The sequence below is a fragment of the Myxocyprinus asiaticus genome, chromosome 50 (genome assembly GCF_019703515.2).
Source record: "Myxocyprinus asiaticus isolate MX2 ecotype Aquarium Trade chromosome 50, UBuf_Myxa_2, whole genome shotgun sequence".
NCBI lineage: Eukaryota > Metazoa > Chordata > Actinopteri > Cypriniformes > Catostomidae > Myxocyprinus > Myxocyprinus asiaticus.
In genome coordinates, this window is record NC_059393.1 from 24,346,113 (window position 1) to 24,372,887 (window position 26,775).

Genomic DNA, 26,775 nt, shown 5'->3' on the forward strand with positions numbered 1-26,775 from the left:
GCCGCCAAGACAACTTGTTGGAGAAAAGTGCACTGCTGTAGAAAAAGTATATGGAACAGAATGAAGTTGTCTGTTAGATAAAGGATCACAAGTCATGACTGTGGCTCAGTCATTCTACAATAGCCATCTTTCTGACCAATCTATTCATCTGATCAGCCACTTACTTAATGTAGAGGGAGCAAATGGTCAATCAGTGCAATTATATGGGAATTGTTGAAGTCTCTAATAAGTTCTTTAAAGATTTCCTTGAGTCAGAGCCTAAAATATCCACACTTGCTCTAGTTGTTCCAGATACCAAATCAAGCAGTGAGGTAACCTTGTTAATTGGCACTAACATGCTAGATGCTGTGTATGAGCAGTGCAATCAACAGCCTCCACTTCGAAGTAGCTCTTCTCGCTATGGCTACAGTCAAGTCTGGCAAATACTCCATAGAAGGAACAAACAAGCCACCAGTGGTAGACTTGGTTTAGTGAAACTTAAGGGTCAGAAAAAAGAAATTCTTCCTGCTGGTCAAAAAACTCTACGTGAAGGATGCATCCTTCATGGCAGTTCAATTGGTGGTGAGACATGGGCTTTATTAGAGCAACCATCAGAGTCTGTTCTTCCTGGTGGGGTGTTTGTGGACAACTGTCTGATTACTTTACCAAAGACCAGTATCATGGAAACTCTCCACCTATAATTTACACGAGTGAGAGTGTTGCAAACACACTACAGGACACAGTGCAGTCTTTTCCTCAGCACTTTATTCATACCACCCGGCCGGCGGGAGAAGCTCCTGTGGCTTCTCTCGAACACATACATGGCAGGCTTGTATAGGTTGTTAACAAGTTATATGTGATCTGACCTCAGCAGATTTCTCATGTGATAAGAACTCATCAAAATGTTTTTAGGGACGTATTGTATATCCTTGAACAAACAAGTTGTCACACGATCTGACCCTTAGCAATCTGAACAAAGAGATATTGTCTTCTGCCTGAAAAACAGACTGGTCATCCATTTCAACTCATAAGCACAACACAGGGCTGCCCCAACTCTGCATTTTCTAGCTTACAGTATTTATATATATAAATAATAATGTTATAATATAATATACCTAACTATTATAATTTCTTTCACAACCAGTCCATTTAAAGTGCCAATCTTTCTAAGGAATGAAACCAATCATGACATTACATTCCCAGTAATTGTGTCTTAGCTGAACTTAATGTACCACATCAACTGTTTCAAGACCCTATGAAAAGGACATCGAATGCTGAACCAGTTAGCAATGAGAACTCAGAATGATAAGTTCCAGTTTGATTCTGGACAGTCTCCATTACCTGAGGAGTGGAAGAGTCGCATTAAACAGAAGCTGAATTCTTTCCCTGATGTGTTTTCCCATCATGATCTTGACTTCGGACATGCTACTAAGATAAAGCATCATATCAAATTAAAAGATGAGACACCTTTCAATTGCGAGCACGCCCCAGTTCACCCACAAGATAATGAGCCTGTAAAGAGCCGTTTGCAAACCCTGTTCAATCAGAGAGTCTGAGTCACCTTTTGCCTTGCCCATAGTGGTAGTTCGTATGAAGAACGGTGATGTACGCCTATGTGTAGACTACAGAAAAATAAATATGCAAACCATACGAGATGCTTATGCACTGCCAAACCTGGAGGAGTAGTTTTCTGCACTTGCAAGATCGCAGTGGCTCTCCGTGATGGATTTAAAATCTGGATATTGCCAAGTTGCAATGGAAGAAAAAGACAAGCCTAAGACTGCATTTGTATGCCCCTTAAATTTCTGGGAATTTAAGCATATGATGCAGGGGGTCACGAACGCCCCAAGTACCTTATTGAATAAAGGGTATTTGGAATTTTAATAAAATTCCAGAATTTTAAAAAAACCCTCAGATCATGGTCCTAATGAAGCATACAAAGATTTACTTCTATACGATAAACCATTGCCAAGATGTAGCCTCATATCCTTTTTTACATTGACCTTGTCAACTTTGTGTAAATTAATTAAACGTATTATTTATTCTGTGCAGCTCAGTCTGGAGATTATTTTGAGCCATTGTATGTGCAAATCATTCATATTGTATAAACTACAATATGGCGGCCACTGTTATGGGCAGAGTTTTAAAGTTATGGGTCCATATGAATCATCAGGAGGAGAGTAATCAGACAAATTTCATTATTTTCCTAATTACCATTCATAGGGCTGACATAGACTCCCATTGGGTAAGACTAATAATAATACTATCGGATACAATAGGTGACTTAATAATATGGCCCCTAATAATAATAATAATTTAAAAATAAACCATGACCTATAGATAGTTTAACACAAATCTCATAAATGTTTGTTTCATAAAACAGCAACAACAGTGACTGTCATTGTTTGAAGTTTCACTATATTTTCAGAGGTTGGACATGAAATTTATTACCATCTACTAGTGAAATCTCCAAACTGCAAATGATTAAACATAAGACGTGGATAAGACATGGTTTTCAAATGTCTTAGCGCAATGACCTACTTCTCAGGAAAATAGCAAATTGTGATTTGCACCACTTCATTAACATACAATACACTCACAGTTTGTACAAAAACTCCAACCCATGACCACTTGTGCTTTGAGCTGTTACAAAAATTCCACTTAGAATTAGCGCACGAAAATTAAATACGAAAATGCGCATGGTCGTAGCGTGTAGCGCTGCTCTTTGCGCACTCACGAAAACGCAGCCCAATATTTAAAAAGTTTCAGAAGTGTCCTATGGTGTAACCTGACCAGTAAATTGTCCAGATATTCTACACATCATGCCCAGAGGTTGCACTAGAAAAAGTCTTTATCCGTCATTTTGACAGGCAGAGGCGTAGCATCCATTATAATGGAATATACATGACAGTGGATAGGCTGAAATGATTTTTGTCTCCCCAAGCACGAGTTCCACCTGTCAATCAACAGCTGCCCTAAAACAAGATTTTTTATACTATGCCATTTATAACAAAAATTTGTATTGATATTTTCTATATTTCATAATTCGTAAATGCTAAGAAATTAAAGTTGATCCATTTTGCAACAGAAAAAGAGTGCAACACAGTTCTTAAAACTAGGTCAGTGATCATCTCATGGCAGATGTGATTAGCGAAAGGTGATTGGTTTCTTTTGGTATCCGTGTGGAACATCAAAATCTGTCTGCTTGAAAAATAAATCACACGAGCAAGATTTCTGAAAGTGTAGGTCTACTTATACCCTCACTAACTAAAAGTACCATGATATCACTAGGGTTGAGTTATTGATGTAGTTTCTGCACCATTGGTCTTGGTATGAAATCTTCATTTAGTGGAAGATCAAGTCTTGAGAATAAAGCTACACTTCATTCTAGAAGAGGAACTTGTCTATGTTCATTATATTCAGAAAATCTCCTGAGGTCTTCGTGGAGGTGAGGGTGTGGTCGAGCGTCTGGGGAGAGAGGAAGCAGTAAGGGTTTTCACCTGAGATGAATTGCTGGTAATTGCTGTTTCTATGTACACAGTGAGACACGAGGAAATAAAAAGGGACCAGACCGCAGTGACAAAGAGAGACCAGCTGACAAGCTATGTGTGTGTTGGCCACTGCCGTTTCCTTGGAGAGTGTTTAATCTGAAGCTACACCATTGTGCATTTAGCGAACGTATTTTTGTTATTAATAAACTTGCCTTTGAGTTTGATTCACCGTCTCCCGCTTCCTCATTCCAAGAGCCTTGTTATAGTCGACAACCGTTATAAGAAAGATAAGTGACAAATAATTAGATTATTTGTCTGAATAAAATTCTCCGCCATTAAAATCGTAATACGTCTCTTTGTATCCGCTCACAAGTTCTATTGTAAGGTATTAGCTTTAATAAGGGAATTATGATTAAGTAATTAAGTAATATTATTCTCATGGCTTATTGAAAATAATATCACAAATCTTTTAGGTATGGTTCTGAGCTTTGGAGCAAAGAACTTTGAAAAAAATCAAGTGACGAGATTATTTATCAAAATATACCACAGTCAAATTATCTTTGAATACAAACAATACTTTCACTCTTCGCTCAGGTGGAATTATAACCGCTCCACTCTACACTCTGCTCACATGCTCTGGTATGAATATACGCTGATCCGCCACAACATTAAAACCACTGACAGGTGAAGTGAATAACATTGATTATTCCATCACAATGGCACCTGTCAAGGGGTGGGATATATTAGGCAGCAAGTGAACAGTCAGTTCTTGAATTTCATGTGTTGAAACCAGGAAAAATGGGCAAGCGTAAGGATCTGAGCGACTTTGACAAGGGCCAAATTGTGATGGCTAGACGACTGCGTCAGAGCATCTCCAGAACGGCAGGTCTTGTGGGGTGTTCCCGAATACAAACAAGCCACGAGAGCAAGAGCACGGAGGAAGTGATGAAGCAAGAGAGCCGAAGAAGCGGAAAGAAGGGGGTTGTCTAGGCTGGTCTTTTAACCCATTTGGTTTGTTCACACCCCAAAGAGGCTCTTAGCCAATCAGAGGCGGCTTTTCAGAGGCACATGGTCAATGGTGTCCTCCCCTCAAGATAAATATTTTATGGCCTTTGTTCCAAGGTTTGTCAGTTTTCTGCTCAAAAACTGAACATTTTTATCATGAATTTCATAAGAAGACTATAACTGAAAATAACCCAAAAATACTTCACACCATCATTCTGGAATTTAAGAGACAATCAATTACATACCAAACGCTTACAGATATAATTCAGTTATAATGCATGATAAAAACTTCGTTTTTTAGTTTTAACACGGATAATACATTACACGTTATGAGAAGCACGACTGTCAGGGTATATTATCAGGTTAAACCTTGAACGAGAGTTCTAGGCACTTTAGCAGATTATGTGCAGGATAAAATTAGAGTAAAGTAAGATTTGCGATTGTGTCAAAGTTCCTAAATTAAGATGAGATGTCCTGAGATACACTTGAAAAGTTCATTTGTGCATTTGAATTGATGAGCATTAGTCTGTCCTGCTAAAGAGAAGTTCAACAGTTCAGATCCAGTCTGTTCAATCTCTGTGTCTTGAACAATGACGGTAGTCATGTGATACAGGAAATGTCTCATTAAGTATTCGTGTGTTACCAAATTAATTAAACAAAGGGACTTCTTTTTTAGCTGCTGTTTGCAGAATAATGATCAGATGTCTCAGGATCTCCTGATCAGTTTATTTTAAGTGTAGCGAATTGGTTTATATCAAAGGACAAAAGGAGTGTGTCTTAGCTTTTCCTGGGTTTTCCAGGGAGTGTGTTCTCGGCACAAGTCTCTTTTGTTTGTTTTATTGGCAAGATGTGGTTCGTCTCATTTAGCTGGGCCATGCCAGACTTTAGGGTGCCATTTTGTCTCTTAGTTTTACGGCTTTGAGGAATTCCAGGGTTAAAAGTTTGGGTTTCCTTAGATTCAAGTAATTTTGCATAGCAATTGTTTGTTCTTCTGCACCTAATATACTACAAGATTCTATTGTTTGATTTGCTGTTACTAAATATGAAATATAATAAATCTGTGATATTTCACTTTTTATCTCCTCATGTGAATGGACAGGTGATAAAGGGGGTTGGCAGAACCATGAGTCAGAGTTGATTTACAGTGAAAAATAAGGTGAAAGATGAAACCTGTGGTACTCAAGAGAAATAACCCAGTCTTTCCTCAGTGAAATTGTAGATGTGGCAATACAGTCCTCTGAGATAAGTAATGCAGGTTCTACTTGCTTGTGGAAGGAAAGAAAATTGTGTAAATCATTGTTCGTTTAACCACAGCTGTGCAATGGGGGGCTTAATCTAATTAAATGTGCTCTAAACACCATAGATGAAAGTCAGAAAGCTTTGCCAAAAAGCTTAAAAAACGCCACAGTAATTTACTGTATACTAATAAACCGAAAATGTAACTATAAACTGCGATATTTAACAAATTATTTATTGACAAAACAAAAAAGTCTCTCAGGGACCTCCGGAAACATGATTGAGTGATGATTTAAATAATATGATGAAACTCTTTTTTTTTTTTTTTTACGCATGACTGGGATGGTGTACATCTTCTTAGCATGCATTGCAGTTTCTGTATTTTCGTTTATTCATCATAGGGATGCTGATATACTAGTATCACTATATAATGTGTATATGTTACTTCTCCGCCATTTTCTCAGAAAATAAATACAGGAACTTTTGTAAATACAGTGAAATTATGACAGATCTCACAGGTCCTGAGGGAGCAAGTGGTTATAAAACAGGCCAGTGCAGCTTTTGTGAGGGTGTGTATTGGATTTCCTACATTACAAGTCAAGACATTTTTATTTGTATACTGCTTTTCACAACACGCATCATTTCAAAGAAGCTGTACAGAAGATCATGCATTAACTGAAAATGAAACTGTAATATCTATAAAGTCTTAGAGTCATCATTGTGTAGTTTTATTAAAATATGATTGTAAATTGTGCATAAATCCAAGGTTCAGGCAGTGGCATATGAAGTATCCCATGTCTTACTGTTGAAGTTGGCATCAGTTCATCCTCTGAAGTCAATAGTAGTAGACTGAAGTGATGTCTGGCTGGCACCGGCTGCAGTAACACTGGTGAGTATGTGTAATTCCATTAGGTTATCTTGCAAAAGTTTCAATGACATAAGAAAAACTGTTCATGTCAAGACATTTATAGATTTTCTTGTACTCCTTAGATATCTCTCAAATATGTACACATACTGTATATGTTTTAACATACTTTATAGTATGGTGCAGTGTTGGGGAAGCTACTTTGAAACTGTATCTTTCCAAGTTACAAGATACTCATCAAGTAGTGATATAGTCAGGCTACTCTTTTAAAAAAGCAGATAGCTACACTACAAGTTAGTAACAAAAAGTAGCTAACTGCATTGAAGCTATTTAAAGCTACACTATGTAACTTTTGGCCCTCTAGCGGTTGAAGCATAAAACTGCAAGTTACTTGCAGAGGAACATTGTTTTGGCAAGTACGTGAGTTGGGCTTAGAAGTGGTTTAGAAATTGGCATTGTTACCAGCATAAAGTTGCTTTTCTTTTCCCCGTTGTCCTTCCTCGAAAATGAAATGGAAAGCATTGCAGGAACACAATCTGTAAGAAAATGCAGAGTGGCTAACACTATCTAACTAACTACTGCACTAAGAGAGCTTCCTGGCTTCCTGGGGGGTGATATTGTATATTATTAGGTGTATATTGTATATTGTGTTGTGTAACAAGATGTGTAAACTGTGTTATGTGTAAATCAGATGTTTATTGTTATTGTCATGACTGCTATGTTGCTTGGAACCGCATACAAGACTTTCACTCACTGTTGCACTTGTGTTTATGGTTGAGTGACAATAAAGGGATTTGATTTGATTCATCGCATCAGCCATTGGTGAACTTGTCAACCAACCAACCTATCTATCTATCTATCTATCTATCTATCTATCTGTCTGTCTGTCTATATATCTATCTATCTATCTGTCTATCTGTCTATCTGTCTATCTGTCTGTCTGTCTGTCTGTCTGTCATTTCTATCTATCTATCTATCTATCTATCTATCTATCTATCTATCTATCTATCTATCTGTCTGTCTGTCTGTCTGTCTGTCTGTCATTTCTATCTATCTATCTATCTATCTATCTATCTATATATATATCTATCTATCTATCTGTCTATCTGTCTGTCTGTCTGTCTGTCTGTCATTTCTATCTATCTATCTATCTATCTATCTGTCTATCTGTCTGTCTGTCTGTCTGTCATTTCTATCTATCTATCTGTCTGTCTGTCTGTGTGTCTGTCATTTCTATCTATCTGTCTGTCTGTCTCTCTGTCTGTCTGTCTGTCTGTCATTTCTATCTATCTATCTATCTATCTATCTATCTATCTATCTATCTATCTATCTATCTATCTATCTATCTGTCTGTCTGTCTCTCTGTCTGTCTGTCTGTCATTTCTATCTATCTGTCTGTCTGTCATTTCTATCTATCTATCTATCTGTCTGTCTGTCTCTCTGTCTGTCTGTCTGTCTGTCTGTCATTTCTATCTATCTATCTATCTATCTATCTGTCTGTCTGTCTGTCTGTCATTTCTATCTATCTATCTGTCTGTCTGTCTGTCTCTCTGTCTGTCTGTCTGTCTGTCTGTCATTTCTATCTATCTATCTATCTATCTATCTATCTATCTATCTGTCTTTCTGTCTGTCTGTCTGTCATTTCTATCTATCTATCTATCTATCTATCTATCTATCTATCTATCTATCTGTCTGTCTGTCTCTCTGTCTGTCTGTCTGTCATTTCTATCTATCTATCTATCTATCTATCTATCTATCTATCTATCTATCTGTCTGTCTCTCTGTCTGTCTGTCTGTCTGTCTTTCTGTCTGTCATTTCTATCTATCTATCTGTCTGTCTCTCTGTCTGTCTGTCTGTCTGTCTGTCTGTCATTTCTATCTATCTATCTGTCTGTCTCTCTGTCTGTCTATCTATCTATCTATCTATCTATCTATCTATCTATCTGTCTGTCTCTCTGTCTGTCTCTCTGTCTGTCATTTCTATCTATCTATCTATCTATCTATCTATCTATCTATCTATCTATCTATCTGTCTGTCTGTCTGTCTGTCATTTCTATCTATCTATCTATCTATCTATCTATCTATCTATCTATCTATCTGTCTGTCTGTCTGTCTGTCATTTCTATCTATCTATCTATCTATCTATCTATCTATCTATCTATCTATCTGTCTGTCTCTCTGTCTGTCTGTCTGTCATTTCTATCTATCTATCTATCTGTCTGTCTGTCTGTCTGTCATTTCTATCTATCTATCTATCTATCTATCTATCTATCTATCTATCTATCTATCTATCTATCTATCTTTCTGTCTGTCTCTCTGTCTGTCTGTCTGTCTGTCATTTCTATGTATCTATCTATCTATCTATCTGTCTGTCTGTCTGTCTGTCTGTCTGTCATTTCTATCTATATATCTGTCTGTCTCTCTGTCTGTCTGTCTGTCATTTCTATCTATCTATCTATCTATCTATCTGTCTGTCTGTCTGTCTGTCATTTCTATCTATCTATCTGTCTGTCTGTCTGTCTCTCTGTCTGTCTGTCTGTCTGTCTGTCATTTCTATCTATCTATCTGTCTGTCTCTCTGTCTGTCTGTCTATCTATCTATATATCTATCTATCTATCTATCTGTCTGTCTCTCTGTCTGTCTGTCTGTCTGTCTGTCATTTCTATCTATCTATCTATCTATCTATCTATCTATCTGTCTGTCTGTCTGTCTGTCTGTCATTTCTATCTATCTATCTATCTATCTATCTATCTATCTATCTATCTATCTATCTATCTGTATGTCTGTCTCTCTGTCTGTCTGTCTGTCATTTCTATCTATCTATCTATCTATCTATCTATCTATCTATCTATCTATCTGTCTGTCTCTCTGTCTGTCTGTCTGTCTGTCTTTCTGTCTGTCATTTCTATCTATCTATCTGTCTGTCTCTCTGTCTGTCTGTCTGTCTGTCTGTCTGTCATTTCTATCTATCTATCTGTCTGTCTCTCTGTCTGTCTATCTATCTATCTATCTATCTATCTATCTATCTATCTGTCTGTCTCTCTGTCTGTCTCTCTGTCTGTCATTTCTATCTATCTATCTATCTATCTATCTATCTATCTATCTATCTATCTATCTGTCTGTCTGTCTGTCTGTCATTTCTATCTATCTATCTATCTATCTATCTATCTATCTATCTATCTATCTATCTATCTATCTATCTGTCTGTCTGTCTGTCTGTCATTTCTATCTATCTATCTATCTATCTATCTATCTATCTATCTATCTGTCTGTCTCTCTGTCTGTCTGTCTGTCATTTCTATCTATCTATCTATCTGTCTGTCTGTCTGTCTGTCATTTCTATCTATCTATCTATCTATCTATCTATCTATCTATCTATCTATCTATCTATCTATCTTTCTGTCTGTCTCTCTGTCTGTCTGTCTGTCTGTCATTTCTATGTATCTATCTATCTATCTATCTGTCTGTCTGTCTGTCTGTCTGTCTGTCATTTCTATCTATATATCTGTCTGTCTCTCTGTCTGTCTGTCTGTCATATCTATCTATCTATCTATCTATCTGTCTGTCTCTCTGTCTGTCTGTCTGTCTGACATTTCTATCTATCTATCTATCTATCTATCTATCTATCTATCTATCTATCTATCTATCTATCTGTCTGTCTGTCTCTCTGTCTGTCTGTCATTTCTATCTATCTATCTATCTATCTATCTATCTATCTATCTATCTATCTGTCTGTCTCTCTGTCTGTCTGTCTGTCTGTCATTTCTATCTATCTATCTATCTATCTATCTGTCTGTCTGTCTGTCTGTCATTTCTATCTATCTATCTATCTATCTATCTATCTATCTATTTTTCTGTCTGTCTCTCTGTCTGTCTGTCTGTCATTTCTATCTATCTATCTATCTATCTATCTGTCTGTCTGTCTGTCTGTCTGTCTGTCTGTCATTTCTATCTATCTATCTGTCTGTCTCTCTGTCTGTCTGTCTGTCATATCTATCTATCTATCTATCTATCTATCTATCTATCTGTCTGTCTCTCTGTCTGTCTGTCTGTCTGTCATTTCTATCTATCTATCTATCTATCTATCTGTCTGTCTGTCTGTCTGTCTGTCTGTCTGTCATTTCTATCTATCTATCTGTCTGTCTCTCTGTCTGTCTGTCTGTCATATCTATCTATCTATCTATCTATCTATCTATCTATCTGTCTGTCTCTCTGTCTGTCTGTCTGTCTGTCATTTCTATCTATCTATCTATCTATCTATCTATCTATCTATCTATCTATCTATCTGTCTGTCTCTCTGTCTGTCTGTCATTTCTATCTATCTATCTATCTATCTATCTATCTATCTATCTTTCTGTCTGTCTCTCTGTCTGTCTGTCTGTCATTTCTATGTCTATCTATCTATCTGTCTGTCTGTCTGTCTGTCATTTCTTTCTATCTATCTATCTATCTATCTATCTATCTATCTATCTATCTATCTATCTATCTGTCTGTCTCTCTGTCTGTCTGTCATTTCTATCTATCTATCTATCTATCTGTCTGTCTGTCTGTCTGTCTGTCTGTCTGTCATTTCTATCTATCTATCTATCTATCTATCTATCTATCTATCTATCTGTCTGTCTATCTGTCTGTCTGTCTGTCTGTCTGTCTGTCTGTCATTGTTGGTCCTGAGATTTTGATAGTCAGTAGATAAATACAAGGATCAGAGCATTTGATAGGATGATTGATTAGTCTTGTAAAATGTTTGCCTGAAGTAAAAAGGGTTCTGCGTTCTAATCCACTCTCGCCCGATATAACTTGTATTTTAATAAACCAATATTGAATTCTGTACCACAGTGGGTGTACAGTATGTCATGGGTGGTAATACATTTGTTTGCATTTTGTTTTTTGAGCCACACTCAAAAAAAAGTTTTTTTTTTTTTGCAGGTTGTTCAGTTTACGTAATTAAAATGAAATTCTGGAACATTTTGTCTTAACTTGATTTCATTACGTTCTATCCAATTAAATGTATAAAAATGAAGTTTACTTAATTTGAGTTGGGACTACATTAATACTTTTTGTAGCATTGATGAAACTGGATGGGGGATTTCCATTTCCCATGTTTAGGAGAACAATTGAGGTTGTCTACCAAAACCATAACCCCGCCCCCATCAGTAAGTTCAGTACAGTTACAGGCATCTTTCACTTGCACCACCTTTAAACCAAAACAGAGGACGTTTGTTTGAATCTCCTCAAAATCTTCATTGATTTATCAGAAGAACAGCGGTGAAAATGATGGGAGGCTATTTTTCACTCACTCTCTCTGTTTTCCTTGTCAATGGTAAGATATGTATTTGTCATAGTTTCAGTTCCAGCTTTCATCTAGGAAAGATGATGCTGTTTCATTTATACAACTTTGTCTTTCTCTTAAAAATGTTTTTATTTTATTTTAGGTAGGTATTCTTAACCCTTTTAATGCTTTATTTCTACTCTAAATGCAACCATAAATGATAATAAATAATCAAAAAATAAAATAAAAACAAATCAGTTTATGATCATGTTTAGTTAGTGCTACTGTAAATCATTGTGGAATCTGGTTGTTTTTAAGAAATCAAATGATTTTCAATATATTAATTGACTAATAGCAAGGATTTAAGCATTGATAGTGCTTACACTAAAATCACATCTCAGCTTAACTTAAAAACTAAGTGTTTAAATTATGCCATATTTTTGCCTTATGTCACAATTAAAAAAATTTTTTTTTTTGTTAAAACTGTAACAATGTGTGACACTCATATTTTGACTCATTCATTGTGATTCTGGTCACACCAAATGACAAAAACCTTAAAAAAGCACCAGAGAGAATAGATGTCCATTGGAACAGACACAGGCCATGAAAGGGTTAAATAAACATGAGGAATATGAACCTATCACTCTGGGGTTTTTTCTTTTTGTGAATGGTATTGGTTTTGGGATTGTAAGTGATGCAGTTTATTTATACCAGTTCTGTTCACTTTCCAACCACTTCTAACTTGACGAATAATTACAGTGATCCAAACCAAACAGACAAACTTTATTGATAATTGGCATATGATTTGTTGATTAAAACAATGATTCTAAATTACTGTCCATAATTCAAAAGATTGAAATCATTACTGAAGTCTGTAAGTGATGAAATAAACTATCTTCATGAAAAATTCACAAATAAGACTATTCAGAACTTATTGATGATAATAGATCTATATTTAATTTATTATTATTATTATTATTATTGCTAAGTATTAGATTCAGTGGAACATCAGTTCATCTTCAAATATCTTAAAAAATATATTTGGGAAGTCAAACCATTGGCGGACAAACACATTGGCAAGACCCGTATCATGAGCCACTTAGAACAAAAACGGTTAATGTTTTAAGAATAAAATAAGTAAATGGGTCCGCTTTGTGTCAAACATTAAAAGAAGCTTTCAGAATCTTTCTATAATTCTCTAATATATATATATATAATATTGACCCCCAATGTAGAGAATGTTCCGGGTTCAACACAGGTTAAGCTCAATCAACAGCATTTTTGGCATAATGCTGATTACCACAAAAATGAATTTTGACTCGTCCCTCCTTTTCTTTATAAAAAGCTCAAATCTGGGTTACAGTGAGACACTTACAATGGAAGTGAATGGAGTCCATTTTTGGAGGGTTTTAAGACAAAAATGAGCGTATAATTTTACAAAAGCACTTACATTACTACTTATATTACTACATAAAACTCATGTATTATTTCAGCTGTAAAGTTACGTAATTTTAGGGTTTGCTGACATTACATTGTCATGGCAACGAAGTTGTAAAATTGTCTAACTTTCCACGATGTGGTTAGTAAGTGATTTTATCACACTAAAATCATGTTTACACACATTGTGTCTATACTTTTGAAACAGTGAGTATTTTAACATTTACGGATTGTCCCCCATTGACTTCCATTGTACGTGTCTCGCTAGAACACACATTTTTGCTTTTTTAAAGAAAATGAGGGGCAAGTCAAATGTAATTAGATTGTGGTAATCAATATTATGCCGCAAATGCTGCCGACTGAGCTAAACTTGTATTGAATATTCCGGAATATTCCTTTAATTTTAATAATAAATTACCAGGGAAGTCGAGATGGTAAAATAAACAATTTATAATTATACTTACTCTTTATCAAGTTTTTCTAATGCTTGATAGAAATGTATTGTAGAGCATTATTTTTCAGGCAATTGCAGAATGAACACTTCAAAAACACAAAACTGTGCATTGTGAGTTAGAATGTGTACACGGCTATTTCTGGGCTTAAAAGATACAAGAACCAAATCAATGCAGAACATTGTATCTCAAAAGGAATACAATGTGCCCCACATGCACTACTTAAGGCCCGGTGTGGCCCCGGTACCAAAAACTTTGCCCACCCCTGGTCTAAGCCATCTAAACACCAGCTTGGCCAGGCTGGTTGACCAGCCAAAACCAGCAAACCACCCTTGGTTGGTTTAAGCTGTTTCTGTCGACGGGGTGTGAGCAAATACACATTTTGGATGTAATTTAATACTGTTAATTAATGAATGTTCTGTATCATAATACAATATGTAGAGATAAAATTTGAATCTCCAAAAGTTAAAATATCTGAAGCTGTATTAAGTAACAATACAAAAATACCTATCAGCAACTGTTTTTTTCTTTTCCCAGGTGTGTTTGGTGTTGAGACAGGTAACATTAAGACAGTGAGCGAGGGAGATTCTGTCACTCTAGACCCTGGATTTAACAAACAACCAAATGAAACGGTGCAATGGTATTTTAATGGCAATCTCATTGCTCGAATCAGTGGAAATGCCAGTACAACTAGTTTATATGATGGTGATGACGGGATGTTCAAAGGCAGAATGCAGGTGGATTATCAGTCTAGAAATCTCACCATCAAGAATTTAACAAATGAGCACACTGGACACTATGAAGCAAAATACCTGAGGAGTAGCTCAAACCTAAACAGCCAAATCATGGAGGGAAACAGCATCAATAGCCAATCCAATAATGTTATCTATGTTACTGTCAATGGTGAGTTGTTCAGTGGGTGGTGTTGGGGGGTCCTCCGTCAAGATGAAGGTAAAATGGAAATTAATGGCATAACTATCTTACTACTGTGAGTCTCTCTGGTAGAACTATCGATTAGGCTCCCATTTCCTGCACCATCAAAACGTCATTGTTGTGCCATTCTCACCTCAGATCGCACAGTTCCAACACAGGCTCGGCAATCTTCGGATTGATCATGTATGTTTAACCGCAGTATGTTTCATTATACCTTTAAATATGAGTTTAGTTACATTATACTACCGTATTGATATTTTAGATCCCCTAACCTAACCCCATTCCTAAACTTAACCCCTACAATATAAAACCTGTAACAGGCAAGTAAATATTGTAACACCTAACCCCACCCCTACACCTAAACCTAACCAATAATATAACAATATTATTGGTTATAATGTAAAATGTAAAATAAATTAAATTAAAAAAAAGGACTTTAATATTGATCTATTTATCACCCACACCTATAATATAGCTTCTGAAAATATAGATTTAACCACTGGAGTCTTACGGATTACTTTAATGCCTCCTTTATGTAATTTTTTGACCTTCTTAGCTCTGGCACCCATTCACTTGCATTGTATGGACCTACAGGGCTGAAATATTCTTGTAAAAATCTTCATTTTTCACTGACATTTTCTTGTATTTGTTATGGATCAGACTGACAGATTCTGCTAAAAAGAATCTTTATCTCTTCATTACAGCACAGGGTCTGTCTTCAGGTGAAATATCAGGAATATGTGTTGGTGTTCTGCTGCTGGTTGGACTTCCAGCTGGTGGGGCAGCTTACAAGGCAAGTATTGCATAAAAAAAAAAAAAACATTGTCTTTATTGTGTCAGTATTGTGTCAAAATGAGTTTTTAAATTGTATATGAGACTATTTTGTAATATAGGCTTGGTTTAAAAAAAATTAAAAAAACAGAGATCGAGAGCAATTGTTTGATCTGAATCTGTAGAAAACTCAAATCAAGATGGAGATCTTTCAGACCTGTATGACCTTCTTTCTTCCATGGAACAAAAAAGGAGAAATGCTGATGAATGTTATTGCCAGTCTTTTCCCATAAATGGCATAGTTCACCCAAAAATGACGATTCTCCCTTCATTTACTCACCCTCATGCCATCCCAGACGTGTATGGATTTCTTTCTTCAGCAGAGCAAAAATGAAGATTTTTAAAAGAATATTTCAGCTCTGAATGTCCATACAATGCAAGTGAATGGTGATCTGACCTTTGTATCTTAAGAAAATCCCATAAAGTCAGCATAAAAGTCATCCATAAGACCCCAGTGATTAAATCCATATCTTCAGAAGTGACATAATAGGGGTGGGTGAGAAACAGATCAATATTTAATTTTTTTAATCTAAATCTCCACTTTCACTTTCAGATGTGAAAGTGAAATTAAACAGGCACCACGTGTGACTTTCCGATGTAAAAGTGAAAGTGGAATTTAGAGTAAAAAAGGACTTAAATATTGATCTGTTTCTCACCCACATCTATCATATTGCTTCAGAAGACATGGATTTAACCACTGGAGTCTTATGGATTACTTGTATGCTGCCTTTATGTGATTTTTGGAGCAAGAAAGTTCTGGTCACCATTCATTTTCATTGTATGGACCAACAGAGCTGAAATATTCTTCTAAAAATCTTCATTTGTGTTCTGCAGAAGAAAGAAAGTCACACATCTGGGATGGCATGAGGGTGAGTCAATGATGAGAGAATTTTCATTTTTGGGTGAACTGTCCCTTTAATAAAATAAAAAACTAGCAGGTCCCATAAGAAGTTCACGAAAACACAACCATACTTTATTTATTTATTTATTTATTTATTTTATTTTGGGGGGGATGGGGATTTTTCCCCTTTTTCTTCCAATTTGGAATGCCCAATTCCCAATGCGCTCTAAGTCCTCGTGGTCGCATAGTGATTCGACTCAGTCCGGGTGGCGGAGGACGAATCCCAGTTGCCTCCGCGTCTCAGACAGTCAACCCACGCATCTTATCACGTGGCTTGTTGAGCGCGTTGCCACGGAGACATAGCGCGTGTGGAGGTTTCACGCCATCCACCGCGGCAACCACGCTCAATTCACCACACACCCCACCGAGAACGAACCACATTATAGCGACCACGAGGAGATTACCCCATGTGACTCTATCCTCCCTAGCAACCGGGCCAATTTGGTTGCTTACGAGACCTGGCTGGAGTCACTCAGCACGACAATCATACTTTATTACTTTTATTTACCAAATAGCCCCACACAGTTCTATAATACAGTATAGAACTGGATTGCTGATGATGTTATAACATTGAACCATCAGGTGCGGACTGGCCATTGGGAAAACCGGGACTTTTCCCGGTGGGCCGGCCACGAAATGGGGTCGCAATATGCGGAAGGGGGCAGCGATATGCAGAAAAGGACAGCACCCCCACCACCCCCCGCTCAGCAACTTTTGGGTCAGTTTCTATGTAAAATCCCAGGCTGAGTCCACCCCTGGAAGCCATTGTGCCACCATATTGCTATGCCCAAACATTCCAGTGTGTTTATTGACCTTATCCAACCCCTTTTAATCGCGCTGCTCTTCTGGGTTTTGGCATCCAACTTCCGGTTTTTATTGAAGCTACTGAAAAGTGTCAAGAGTCGTGTGGGAGCACAGAAAGTATTTTTCACCAAGAGGTGATGCTGTGAGGCTACACCATCCCTTTACTACGTGCTGTCACTGTAAAAGTTAGTTTTCTGACATAGGACCTGGATTGTAGATCAGATTCAGACAGCACATCTGATGACATCACCTCCGACTGGCAGTTTACCATTGCATCAGCAATTCAGTTCTATGTACATTATATCCTGTATATATATATATAGATGCATCTCAATAAATTAGAATGTCGTGGAAAAGTTCATTTATTTCAGTAATTCAACTCAAATTGTGAAACTCATGTATTAAATAAATTCAATGCACACAGACTGAAGTAGTTTAAGTCTTTGGTTCTTTTAATTGTGGTGATTTTGCTTACATTTAACAAAAACCCACCAATTCACTATCTCAACAAATTAGAATACATCATAAGACCAATAAAAAAAAAAACATTTTTAGTGAATAGTTGGCCTTCTGGAAAGTATGTTCATTTACTGTATATGTACTCAATACTTGGTAGGGGCTCCTTTTGCTTTAATTACTGCCTCAATTCGGCGTGGCATGGAGGTGATCAGTTTGTGGCACTGCTGAGGTGGTATGGAAGCCCAGGTTTCTTTGACAGTGGCCTTCACCTCATCTGCATTTTTTGGTCTCTTGTTTCTCATTTTCCTCTTGACAATACCCCATAGATTCTCTATGGGGTTCAGGTCTGGTGAGTATGCTGGCCAGTCAAGCACACCAACACCATGGTCATTTAACCAACTTTTGGTGCTTTTGGCAGTGTGGGCAGGTGCCAAATCCTGCTGGAAAATGAAATCAGCATCTTTAAAAAGCTGGTCAGCAGAAGGAAGCATGAAGTGCTCAAATTTCTTGGTAAACGGGTGCAGTGACTTTGGTTTTCAAAAAACACAATGGACCAACACCAGCAGATGACATTGCACCCCAAATCATCACAGACTGTGGAAACTTAACACTGGACTTCAAGCAACTTGGGCTATGAGCTTCTCCACCCTTCCTCCAGACTCTAGGACCTTGGTTTCCAAATGAAATACAAAACTTGCTCTCATCTGAAAAGAGGACTTAGGACCACTGGGCAACAGTCCAGTTCTTCTTCTCCTTAGCCCAGGTAAGACGCCTCTGACGTTGTCTGTGGTTCAGGAGTGGCTTAACAAGAGGAATACGACAACTGTAGCCAAATTCCTTGACATGTCTGTGTGTGGTGGCTCTTGATGCCTTGACCCCAGCCTCAATCCATTCCTTGTGAAGTTCACCCAAATTCTTGAATCGATTTTGCTTGACAATCCTCATAAGGCTGCGGTTCTCTCGGTTGGTTGTGCATCTTTTTCTTCCACACTTTTTCCTTCCACTCAACTTTCTGTTAACATGCTTGGATACAGCACTCTGTGAACAGCCAGCTTCTTTGGCAATGAATGTTTGTGGCTTACCCTCCTTGTGAAGGGTGTCAATGATTGTCTTCTGGACAACTGTCAGATCAGCAGTCTTCCCCATGATTGTGTAGCCTAGTGAACCAAACTGAGAGACCATTTTGAAGGCTCAGGAAACCTTTGCAGGTGTTTTGAGTTGATTAGCTGATTGGCATGTCACCATATTCTAATTTGTTGAGATAGTGAATTGGTGGGTTTTTGTTAAATGTGAGCCAAAATCATCACAATTAAAAGAACCAAAGACTTAAACTACTTCAGTCTGTGTGCACTGAATTTATTTAATACACGAGTTTCACAATTTGAGATGAATTACTGAAATAAATGAACTTTTCCACGTCATTCTAATTTATTGAGATGCACCTGTATTTGTTCTACTGGCAATCTAGCTCATCTGTGATCAGATTTCTGAAGCTATGGCCAGCTGTGCAGTCGACCAATAACATTAGAGCAGTAGGAACGCCCATAGCTGAACGGGGCGTTACTTTCACTTTCATCATGTGAAAATCACGTATATCAACTGAGGTTTGGGCCTATTGTCAGTTTTAGTTATTTATTATGAACTTTAATTGTTGTTTAAAGTGGGAAAGTTACTGTCGTATATATTCGTCTTGTTACATTTCTTACATAGAACAAATTATTTTCTAAACAGCTCGAAGCCGCAGACGACATGTGGACTTTTTTTCCAGAACATCGGATGAAAATGAAGTTCTTCTTTTATTTGCTCACTGTGTGTTTTTTACTCGATGATGGTAAGACATTGTTACATTCTTCCTATTAATGATAAAACATTCACAAAGTGACACAGCTTCATATAATGACCCCAAATGTGTTCGTCTGTGGGTTCCGTGTTGGCCTATATGAATGTGCGGAGATTTAGGGTTGCCGCCCGTCCCGTAAAATGATTGTTCTGTATTTAAAGATGAAAATGACGCGATTTGTCCCGTATTTAAGATGGTCAGATGTCGTCACGGTGAAATCATTCCAGATCGTCAATTTAACAAAGATATAAATTGGAAATGTTGCATAGGGTGGATAAGGGACCGTCTGAAAACCATATAAAAAAGAATATAAATCAGCATATTTAACTGGCCCACAGATGTTTTATACACAGAATAACAGTAGTTACCTGCTGTAGTTTCCTCAAGGATCTATTTCTACTTGATCAGTAGTTTGTACAGATTGTATGCATGAGGAGGGGATATACAGTATGAATGTGATGTGGATTGTATTGTGTGCATGGATGTGTACAAGACATACTTGAGAAAGATGTTAGTTTGTGTCATGAGTGAATGTTCTTGTTGTGTTTGTGTCATCTTGACAATATGACCTGTAAAAGAATCATTTTCACAGTGTTTTCCTGTTGTGCATCTTGAAGAGTGACTGTTCATTTGTGTCTCCAGGTGTGTTTGGTGTTGATGAAATGAAGACGTCAGTGTCAGTGATGGAGGGAGATTCTCCTACTTTACACACTGCTGTTACTGGAATACAAAATGACAAATCAGATTTTATTAAATGGTTTTTTAATCTCAATCTCATAGCTCAAATCAGGGGAGATCTCAGTAAGTTCTGTACAGATGTGAAGTGTGAGACTGGTCAGGAGAGATTCAGAGACAGACTGAAGCTGAACAATCAGACTGGATCTCTCACCATCAAGAACATCAGTATTACAGACTCTGGAGATTATCTACTAAAGACCATCATCAACAACACCAATGATGAGAAGACATTCACTGTCACCGTCCAACCTGGTGAGTCATTCAATGAGTGTTTAAAAACGAATATGATTAAATAATCTTCACTTTACCTGTATATTAATTCACATATAAATATAATCTCTTTTAAAAACACATGATTATCACAATATCCATTACAAAACAGAACAGCAGATGTTTAAAACTAAAGTGTCTTTACATTTTTAAAACAGTTTTAGTTCTGGTGAATATTCGATTGAAGCGGTTCAAATCCAGTAACACAGTTTCTCATTATTATTGACTCTTTTATTTCTTCTTCATTGGGGTTTTTAGTTCAAAGTGCAGAGGGTGTGATGAAAAATAATATGAACAATCATTTTATAAGCACAGAATGGACAAATGTTGTTTTTCAGTCAGGAAATCAAGAAAGATCATGTGCAATCTTTATTCATTTGACTCTGTTGTATTATAATCACACAAAAATATTTTTAAAGTAGTTAGTAATGTTAAAATGCAGAAGTTTATAATTAAGGAATAACTGATGATGGACTGTCAAAAATTATGCATACACGAGGTGCTTTATTTTTCAGTAATTTAAGGAACCGGAGTCAATTATTCCTCTTATACCACAGTTACCACACCTTTAGACAACGTTCAGGGTTTTATCTCAAGACATTTTCTGAGTTTCATCTCTAAAACGCCCTCGTGTGTCGAACTACAGTACTTTCTTCTGCCTTCTTGCACTTCTTTAAGCACTTACTGGAGTTAACAAGATATTTTCACACATCTTGGGGTGAATTTGGTGGTGCCTGGACAGATTGTGATTGAAACCGTCTCAATTTGTAGAATATTTTACATGCAGTTGAATGGTGGATTTTAATTAGCTTGGAAAAGACTTTAAATACATTTCCAGAGTCGAGCTTCAACAACCTTCCTTCTCAGGGGCTCAGACTTCTCCTTTAATCTTGGCATGATGTTACGTTCTTAAATACTTACGATCAAATCAGACCAGCTGTTGCATATGTGTGGCCTTATATTAAAGGAATATTCCTTGTTCAGTAATTTATGTGCAGAATAGTTTTCAGTTCCTCAGTTCTGTCCTCTACTATGGTGGGGGTTTTTCACCCAAAAGAAGAAACTGTTGATGTGTTTCAGGTGTGTCTGGTGCTGAAATGAAGATAAAGTTGATGATTGAAGGAGATTCTGTCACTCTACACACTAATGATACTGTAAAACAGGGAGATGTTGTGATGACGTGGTATTTCAATGACACTCGTATAGCTGAAATGAATGAAGATCCCAGTAAGAGCTGTACAGATGTGACGTGTGATGAAGGTGCTGAGAGATTCAGAGACAGACTGAAGATTGACCATCAGACTGGAGATCTCACTATCACAAACACCACAACTACAGACTCTGGACTTTATCAACTAGAGATCAGCAGCAGTATCAGCAGCAGCTGCAGCGTAAAGAGCTTCAGTGTTAATGTCAGCGGTGAGGACGATTTCATCATTTAATGCATTTTCCCACGACGTCTTTTTAAATCAACTCAGTAATTCTTTCATCAGAGCACTTTGTACTTTTTATTGATTCAATATATTCATTTATTGAACAGTTTCTATTGTCAGTAGAGATACGTTGCAGTAGCAGATCTTCAGTTGTTATAAAGAGCTGATGATTCATAGATCAGATCACATTCAGTGACACTAATGACTGTCTCTCTTCATCATTACAGTATCAGATAAACAAACTTCAGATCCAGGTCTGTCTTCTGGTGATATAGCAGGAATATGTGTTGGTGTTCTGGTTGTCGTTGTAACTGCTGGTGTGATTTATTATCGCTGTAAGATCTCAAGATGAGGACAAAATGGCAAGTATTACATACAGCTGATATAAAAGAGGAAAATATGAGATTAAATGAGTAAAAAGAGTCTTTAAATATGTGAAAATGTTTATTTTCATACTCAAAACTAACTGACAAAGAAAATCTGTGTTTAATTGAGTTTTTATTCAACAGGCATCGAGATGCAGCACAATGTTCAGGTAAGATACTACAGTATGTGCATTAAATCTTTCTGTCTCTCTTCCTGCAGAAAACTCTGAATTTACAACAGATTCAGATCAGTTTGATTTCATCTGAAGTGTTTCAGAGATTATTTTCTGTGTTTTACAGTTGTTGCATGTTAGATTGTTTGATAAGATCCCTGTGAGATCACGTGTAAAATCAAAGTCAAACTCTATCAATAGTCTTTTGTTTTAGACTGTTTAACACACATATTCCTCAAGACTTCAGTCACGATTGACAGCGTTAACTGGGGAAACAAATCATCCAAGTGTGTGGAGACTGTCGCAGTGAAAAAGGGAATTTGTGGACTTCTTATTCTTCAGAGCAAAGTGATAAAACAATTAAATGTACCTTTAGGTTCAACACAAGGGCAATTAATCGGCCGTCTGTAAGCATGTTGCACTAAGCAAAAAAAGACTAATATGGTATGTGTAATATGATGATAATATAGTAACTATGATTCATTTTGTGGCTACTGTAAATTTACTACAAAATACCATGGTGAAACTATGTTTACTGTAGAAAAACATGGTTATTTTTTCTAAGGTAAGGTTAAGGTTAGGTTTAGTGGTAAGGGTTAATGTAGTGTGTCTGTGTGACTCTAAATAAACACAATAAACACACAGCAGTGATGCTCATATACTGTATTGTTTAAATGTGGTGCAAGTAGTATCTGACACTGGGGTGTAAATAGCGTATACCATCGACATCTGCCTTTTTTATATCTGTAAATGAATTTGAACATGATAGATTTGGTATTTCAGCTTTTGATGCAATGCGCCGCTCACGTCTAGTGTAGACAGAGAGTTAGTCTCATTTTAATAAAGTATAATGAACTATACTGTAAAGTACACATACTGTAAAATAAAGTGCAACTCTTACTTTCTCAGTAAAATTACTCTAAACATTTAAAAAAAGACTTTATTGGGGGACTGGGTAGCTCAGCAAGTATTGACGCTGACTACCACACCTGGAGTCATGAGTTCGAATCCAGGGTGTGCTGAATGACTCCAGCCAGGTCTCCTAAGCAACCAAATTGGCCCAGTTGCTAAGGAGGGTAGAGTCACGTTGGGGTAACCTCCTCGTGGTTGCTACAATGTGGTTCTCGCTCTCGGTGGGGCGCGTGGTGAGTTGTGCGTGGATGCCACGGAGAATAGCGTGAAGCCTCCACACGCACTATGTCTCCACGGTAACGTGCTCAACAAGCCACGTGATAAGATGCACGGAGGCAACTGAGAGTCGTCCTCCGCCACCTGGATTGAGGTGAGTCACTACTCCACCACAAGGACTTAGAGCGCATTGGGAATTGGGCATTCCAGATTGGGGAGACAAATGGGAGAAAAAAAAGACTTTATTCACTTCAACAGTAAATGTCTGTTGTGTAAGTTTGAGCTATTTTCTGCCCTTCTGAAACACAAATCCTGTTCATTTCTTTTATCTTCTGTGAATCTGTGTTTTCTTACAGGAGGATGGTGGAGAGAACAAGATTCCTTTGGTGAATATTTCAGGACAGGAGAGAGGACAGGAAAAGAGAGAGCGGATACAACTGAATGACTCGACAACAGTTTGGTCATCTGATGCATCATGAAGTGTCATTCATTAATCGTGTGTTATATAAGTGGAGTGTGTGTAAGAAGGGGACATGATGTGGTATTTATAAATATACTGTAGGTATCGATCAGGAATTCCGGCTGCTGTTCCGGTATAACGTTGCTCTGATGGAGGATCAGTTTCCTCACCTCAAATCCAAACCTCATTTACTATTATGAAAGTGAAAGCTGACTCGAGATCAGTGCAGCTGAATTTATCTTCAATATGAGCCGGCACTGAGATGACTGATGATCATAAACTCATCAGACTCATGCCTTAAACTTGTGAAGAAGACTTTCTACTCTAGATTTTATCTTAACTTCCAAATATTCTCTTCTGCGCTGTGTTTGTCGGTGGGAACCGTATATGATTATGGCGTTTTGTTCATTTAAAGCGGTTCAACAGTTTAATTTTACTGCTGCTGGAAAGATTTGGTGCTTAATAGAAACAAAAAGCTCATACAGACTTTCTCTAGTCTTGAGTTGATTAATTATCAGAGTACTGGAATCTGATTCTCTGTGTAAAGAAAAGCTTTCTGAACAGTGATGGATGTGTCTTTCGTCAGATCATCTGAAGCGGTTCTCAAACATTTCAGGAGAGTTTCAACATTTGATCAAATAAGAACAAGTAAATGTTCCTTTTAATTTTTTATTTCTCTTAAGGACTGTAAGCAACACACACGTGCCACATTTTGAGAACTATTAATGTGCCTGTAGTTAAGATAAATATACAATCCAAAACCCTCATCTAAGCATGTTATTATATTAATGATATGCATCGTTAGTAAACAAACCTGTAGTCAAATTCAAGCACATAAAAGATAAATGAGTTTGAGTACTTTTTTGAAAACTGAATCTAGTGTTTCAGAGTCAAGAGGCCAGTTTTAAAGCTTTTATATAATGTGAGCACATGAGATATCAGCACTCCACAATCCTGAAGCAGTAATGTATATGAACTTTGAAATAGTCTTAAACAAGCAAAGTTATATCAAACTTAATGAGAAATAAAAAAACAAGCTCTTAAGAACTATCATGAGAGATAAAATTATATTTTTTTATATTTTTAGAGTAATTTTCTAAAGTCGAGTTGTGCTGTTTGAGAATATCTGATCTATTGGAGCATTAATTTCTATATCATCTGATGAACAAATGTCAAGTATTTGCTGTGCACCCCGTTGAGTGCACTTCAGTTGTTAATCAGATAAATTCAAAGTAACTTTTTCTAAACAAAAATCATTTTTCTGTTTGTCTTTGTTTTGTTTTGATATGACATTATCATGGTTTTATTATTGGAACATGTTACATGTTACACGTCATCAGTGATCAGATGTGTGCTGTATTTCCCAAAAACATTGCAGCTGTTATCAAGGATGTATTAATGAAGTACAATATCACCATTCTGTCTTTGACACTGTGTGAAGTATATTGTACTCAGTGTGGCTTTAGTTGTATTATAATGTAATGTGCTTTGTACAGTGCATCAGCCTCATGACAAATGGAAATGTTAGATTTTAAAAACTTTTTATTACGTTTTATACCAAATATCAAGTTTTTTTTTTTACTTTATTTGTTGAGAGTGCAAAAATGAAATGTTTGACTTGGGCACTTACAGCGGTGCTCAAATATATGCCAAAAAAATAAAAAAAATAAATCTGCATTGTTCATTCTTTTGATCTTTCATTGAAGTAAAACAGTTGAAAGAGGGCAATATCTCATTAACTTTCAGCCTTCTTTTTAAGTTAATGTGAAAGGGAAAAGTATGTTTGTCCTCACTTTATATTTATGTGGTTTTTATTATTTTATATGTATTAAGTGTTTAAAACAAGTCATTTTATTTACGATGCTAAAATACTGTTAGACTCCTCAGTCTCACAACAGTGTAACTCTGTATGACATTATGAATTAATTTACAACATGTGGGAGATTTTATTTAAACTTTGCGTGTTGGAAATTATCAGTAAATAATCAGGTTTTATATTCAGTAAAACACAAATATTGTGCTGTAAATATTACAGTATATTACAATGTCTTCTAATAAGATTTTTCAGTTTTCAGGTTCTTGAAATGTCTCTATTTTCATCTCATTTACTCATAACGGCCGGCATCTGTAAGTTCGTTTGTCAGGGAAATGTTTTGTGAGTTATGAGAAATAATGAATTTATCCAGCATTGAATCATTTGTAGATCATTGAGTTGAGTGATTATCTCTGTACAGTGATATTACTCTCACATTCTGTAATATAATGTCATCTTTACATCAATGCACTAAACCTTGAACATTTTAGGGTTCATCCTTTGACCTTTCACTGAGAGCTGGAACAACTCACTCCTTACCAAAACTGAAAACAAATCTGATATACACATATTACAAATTTATCTCTAAAATGATCATATCAAAATATGTATTTTAGTTGTCAAATAAATTGCATTTATATTTTTATTGCACAGTTTTTTTTTTCTTGTATCTGTTGTCTGAGCATTTGGTGACTGAAAACGTATTAAAAAACAAGTTTTGTAGAAAATAATAAATAAAATCTGATATACACATATTACAAATGTATCTCTAAAATGAACGTGACATTATTTGCTTGTAAGACGCAGTTAATCAGCTGTAATTTACAAAGTTTTCTATTCATTTTCCCAAAGTCAAATTCAAATGTTAAGATCTTACTAATTTACAAATGTTT

The 26,775-nt window shown here is 36.5% G+C and overlaps 3 protein-coding genes across 5 annotated transcripts in view; 2 read left to right on the forward strand and 1 right to left on the reverse strand.

The window, feature by feature from the left end:
• Positions 1 to 26,775, reverse strand: part of LOC127438923 (uncharacterized) — an 81,386-nt gene that overhangs the window by 44,908 nt on the left and 9,703 nt on the right. The gene's annotated exons all lie outside the window — the stretch shown is intronic.
• LOC127439028 (SLAM family member 5-like) overlaps positions 1 to 26,775 on the forward strand; it is a 54,416-nt gene that overhangs the window by 3,658 nt on the left and 23,983 nt on the right. The gene's annotated exons all lie outside the window — the stretch shown is intronic.
• LOC127439026 (uncharacterized) lies at positions 19,226 to 25,105 on the forward strand. 2 transcript variants are annotated; one of them, XM_051695026.1, is made up of 7 exons: positions 19,226 to 19,266; positions 19,394 to 19,493; positions 20,145 to 20,492; positions 21,591 to 21,929; positions 22,171 to 22,305; positions 22,453 to 22,478; positions 23,966 to 25,105. In XM_051695026.1, exons 2-5 carry the CDS (start codon positions 19,412 to 19,414, stop codon positions 22,293 to 22,295), a joined length of 894 nt encoding a protein of 297 aa, XP_051550986.1. In that variant the 5' UTR covers positions 19,226 to 19,266; positions 19,394 to 19,411; the 3' UTR covers positions 22,296 to 22,305; positions 22,453 to 22,478; positions 23,966 to 25,105. The 2 variants fall into 2 exon arrangements, with proteins under 2 accessions (XP_051550986.1, XP_051550987.1); XM_051695027.1 differs by lacking the exon at positions 19,394 to 19,493 and having other exon boundaries at positions 19,251 to 19,266.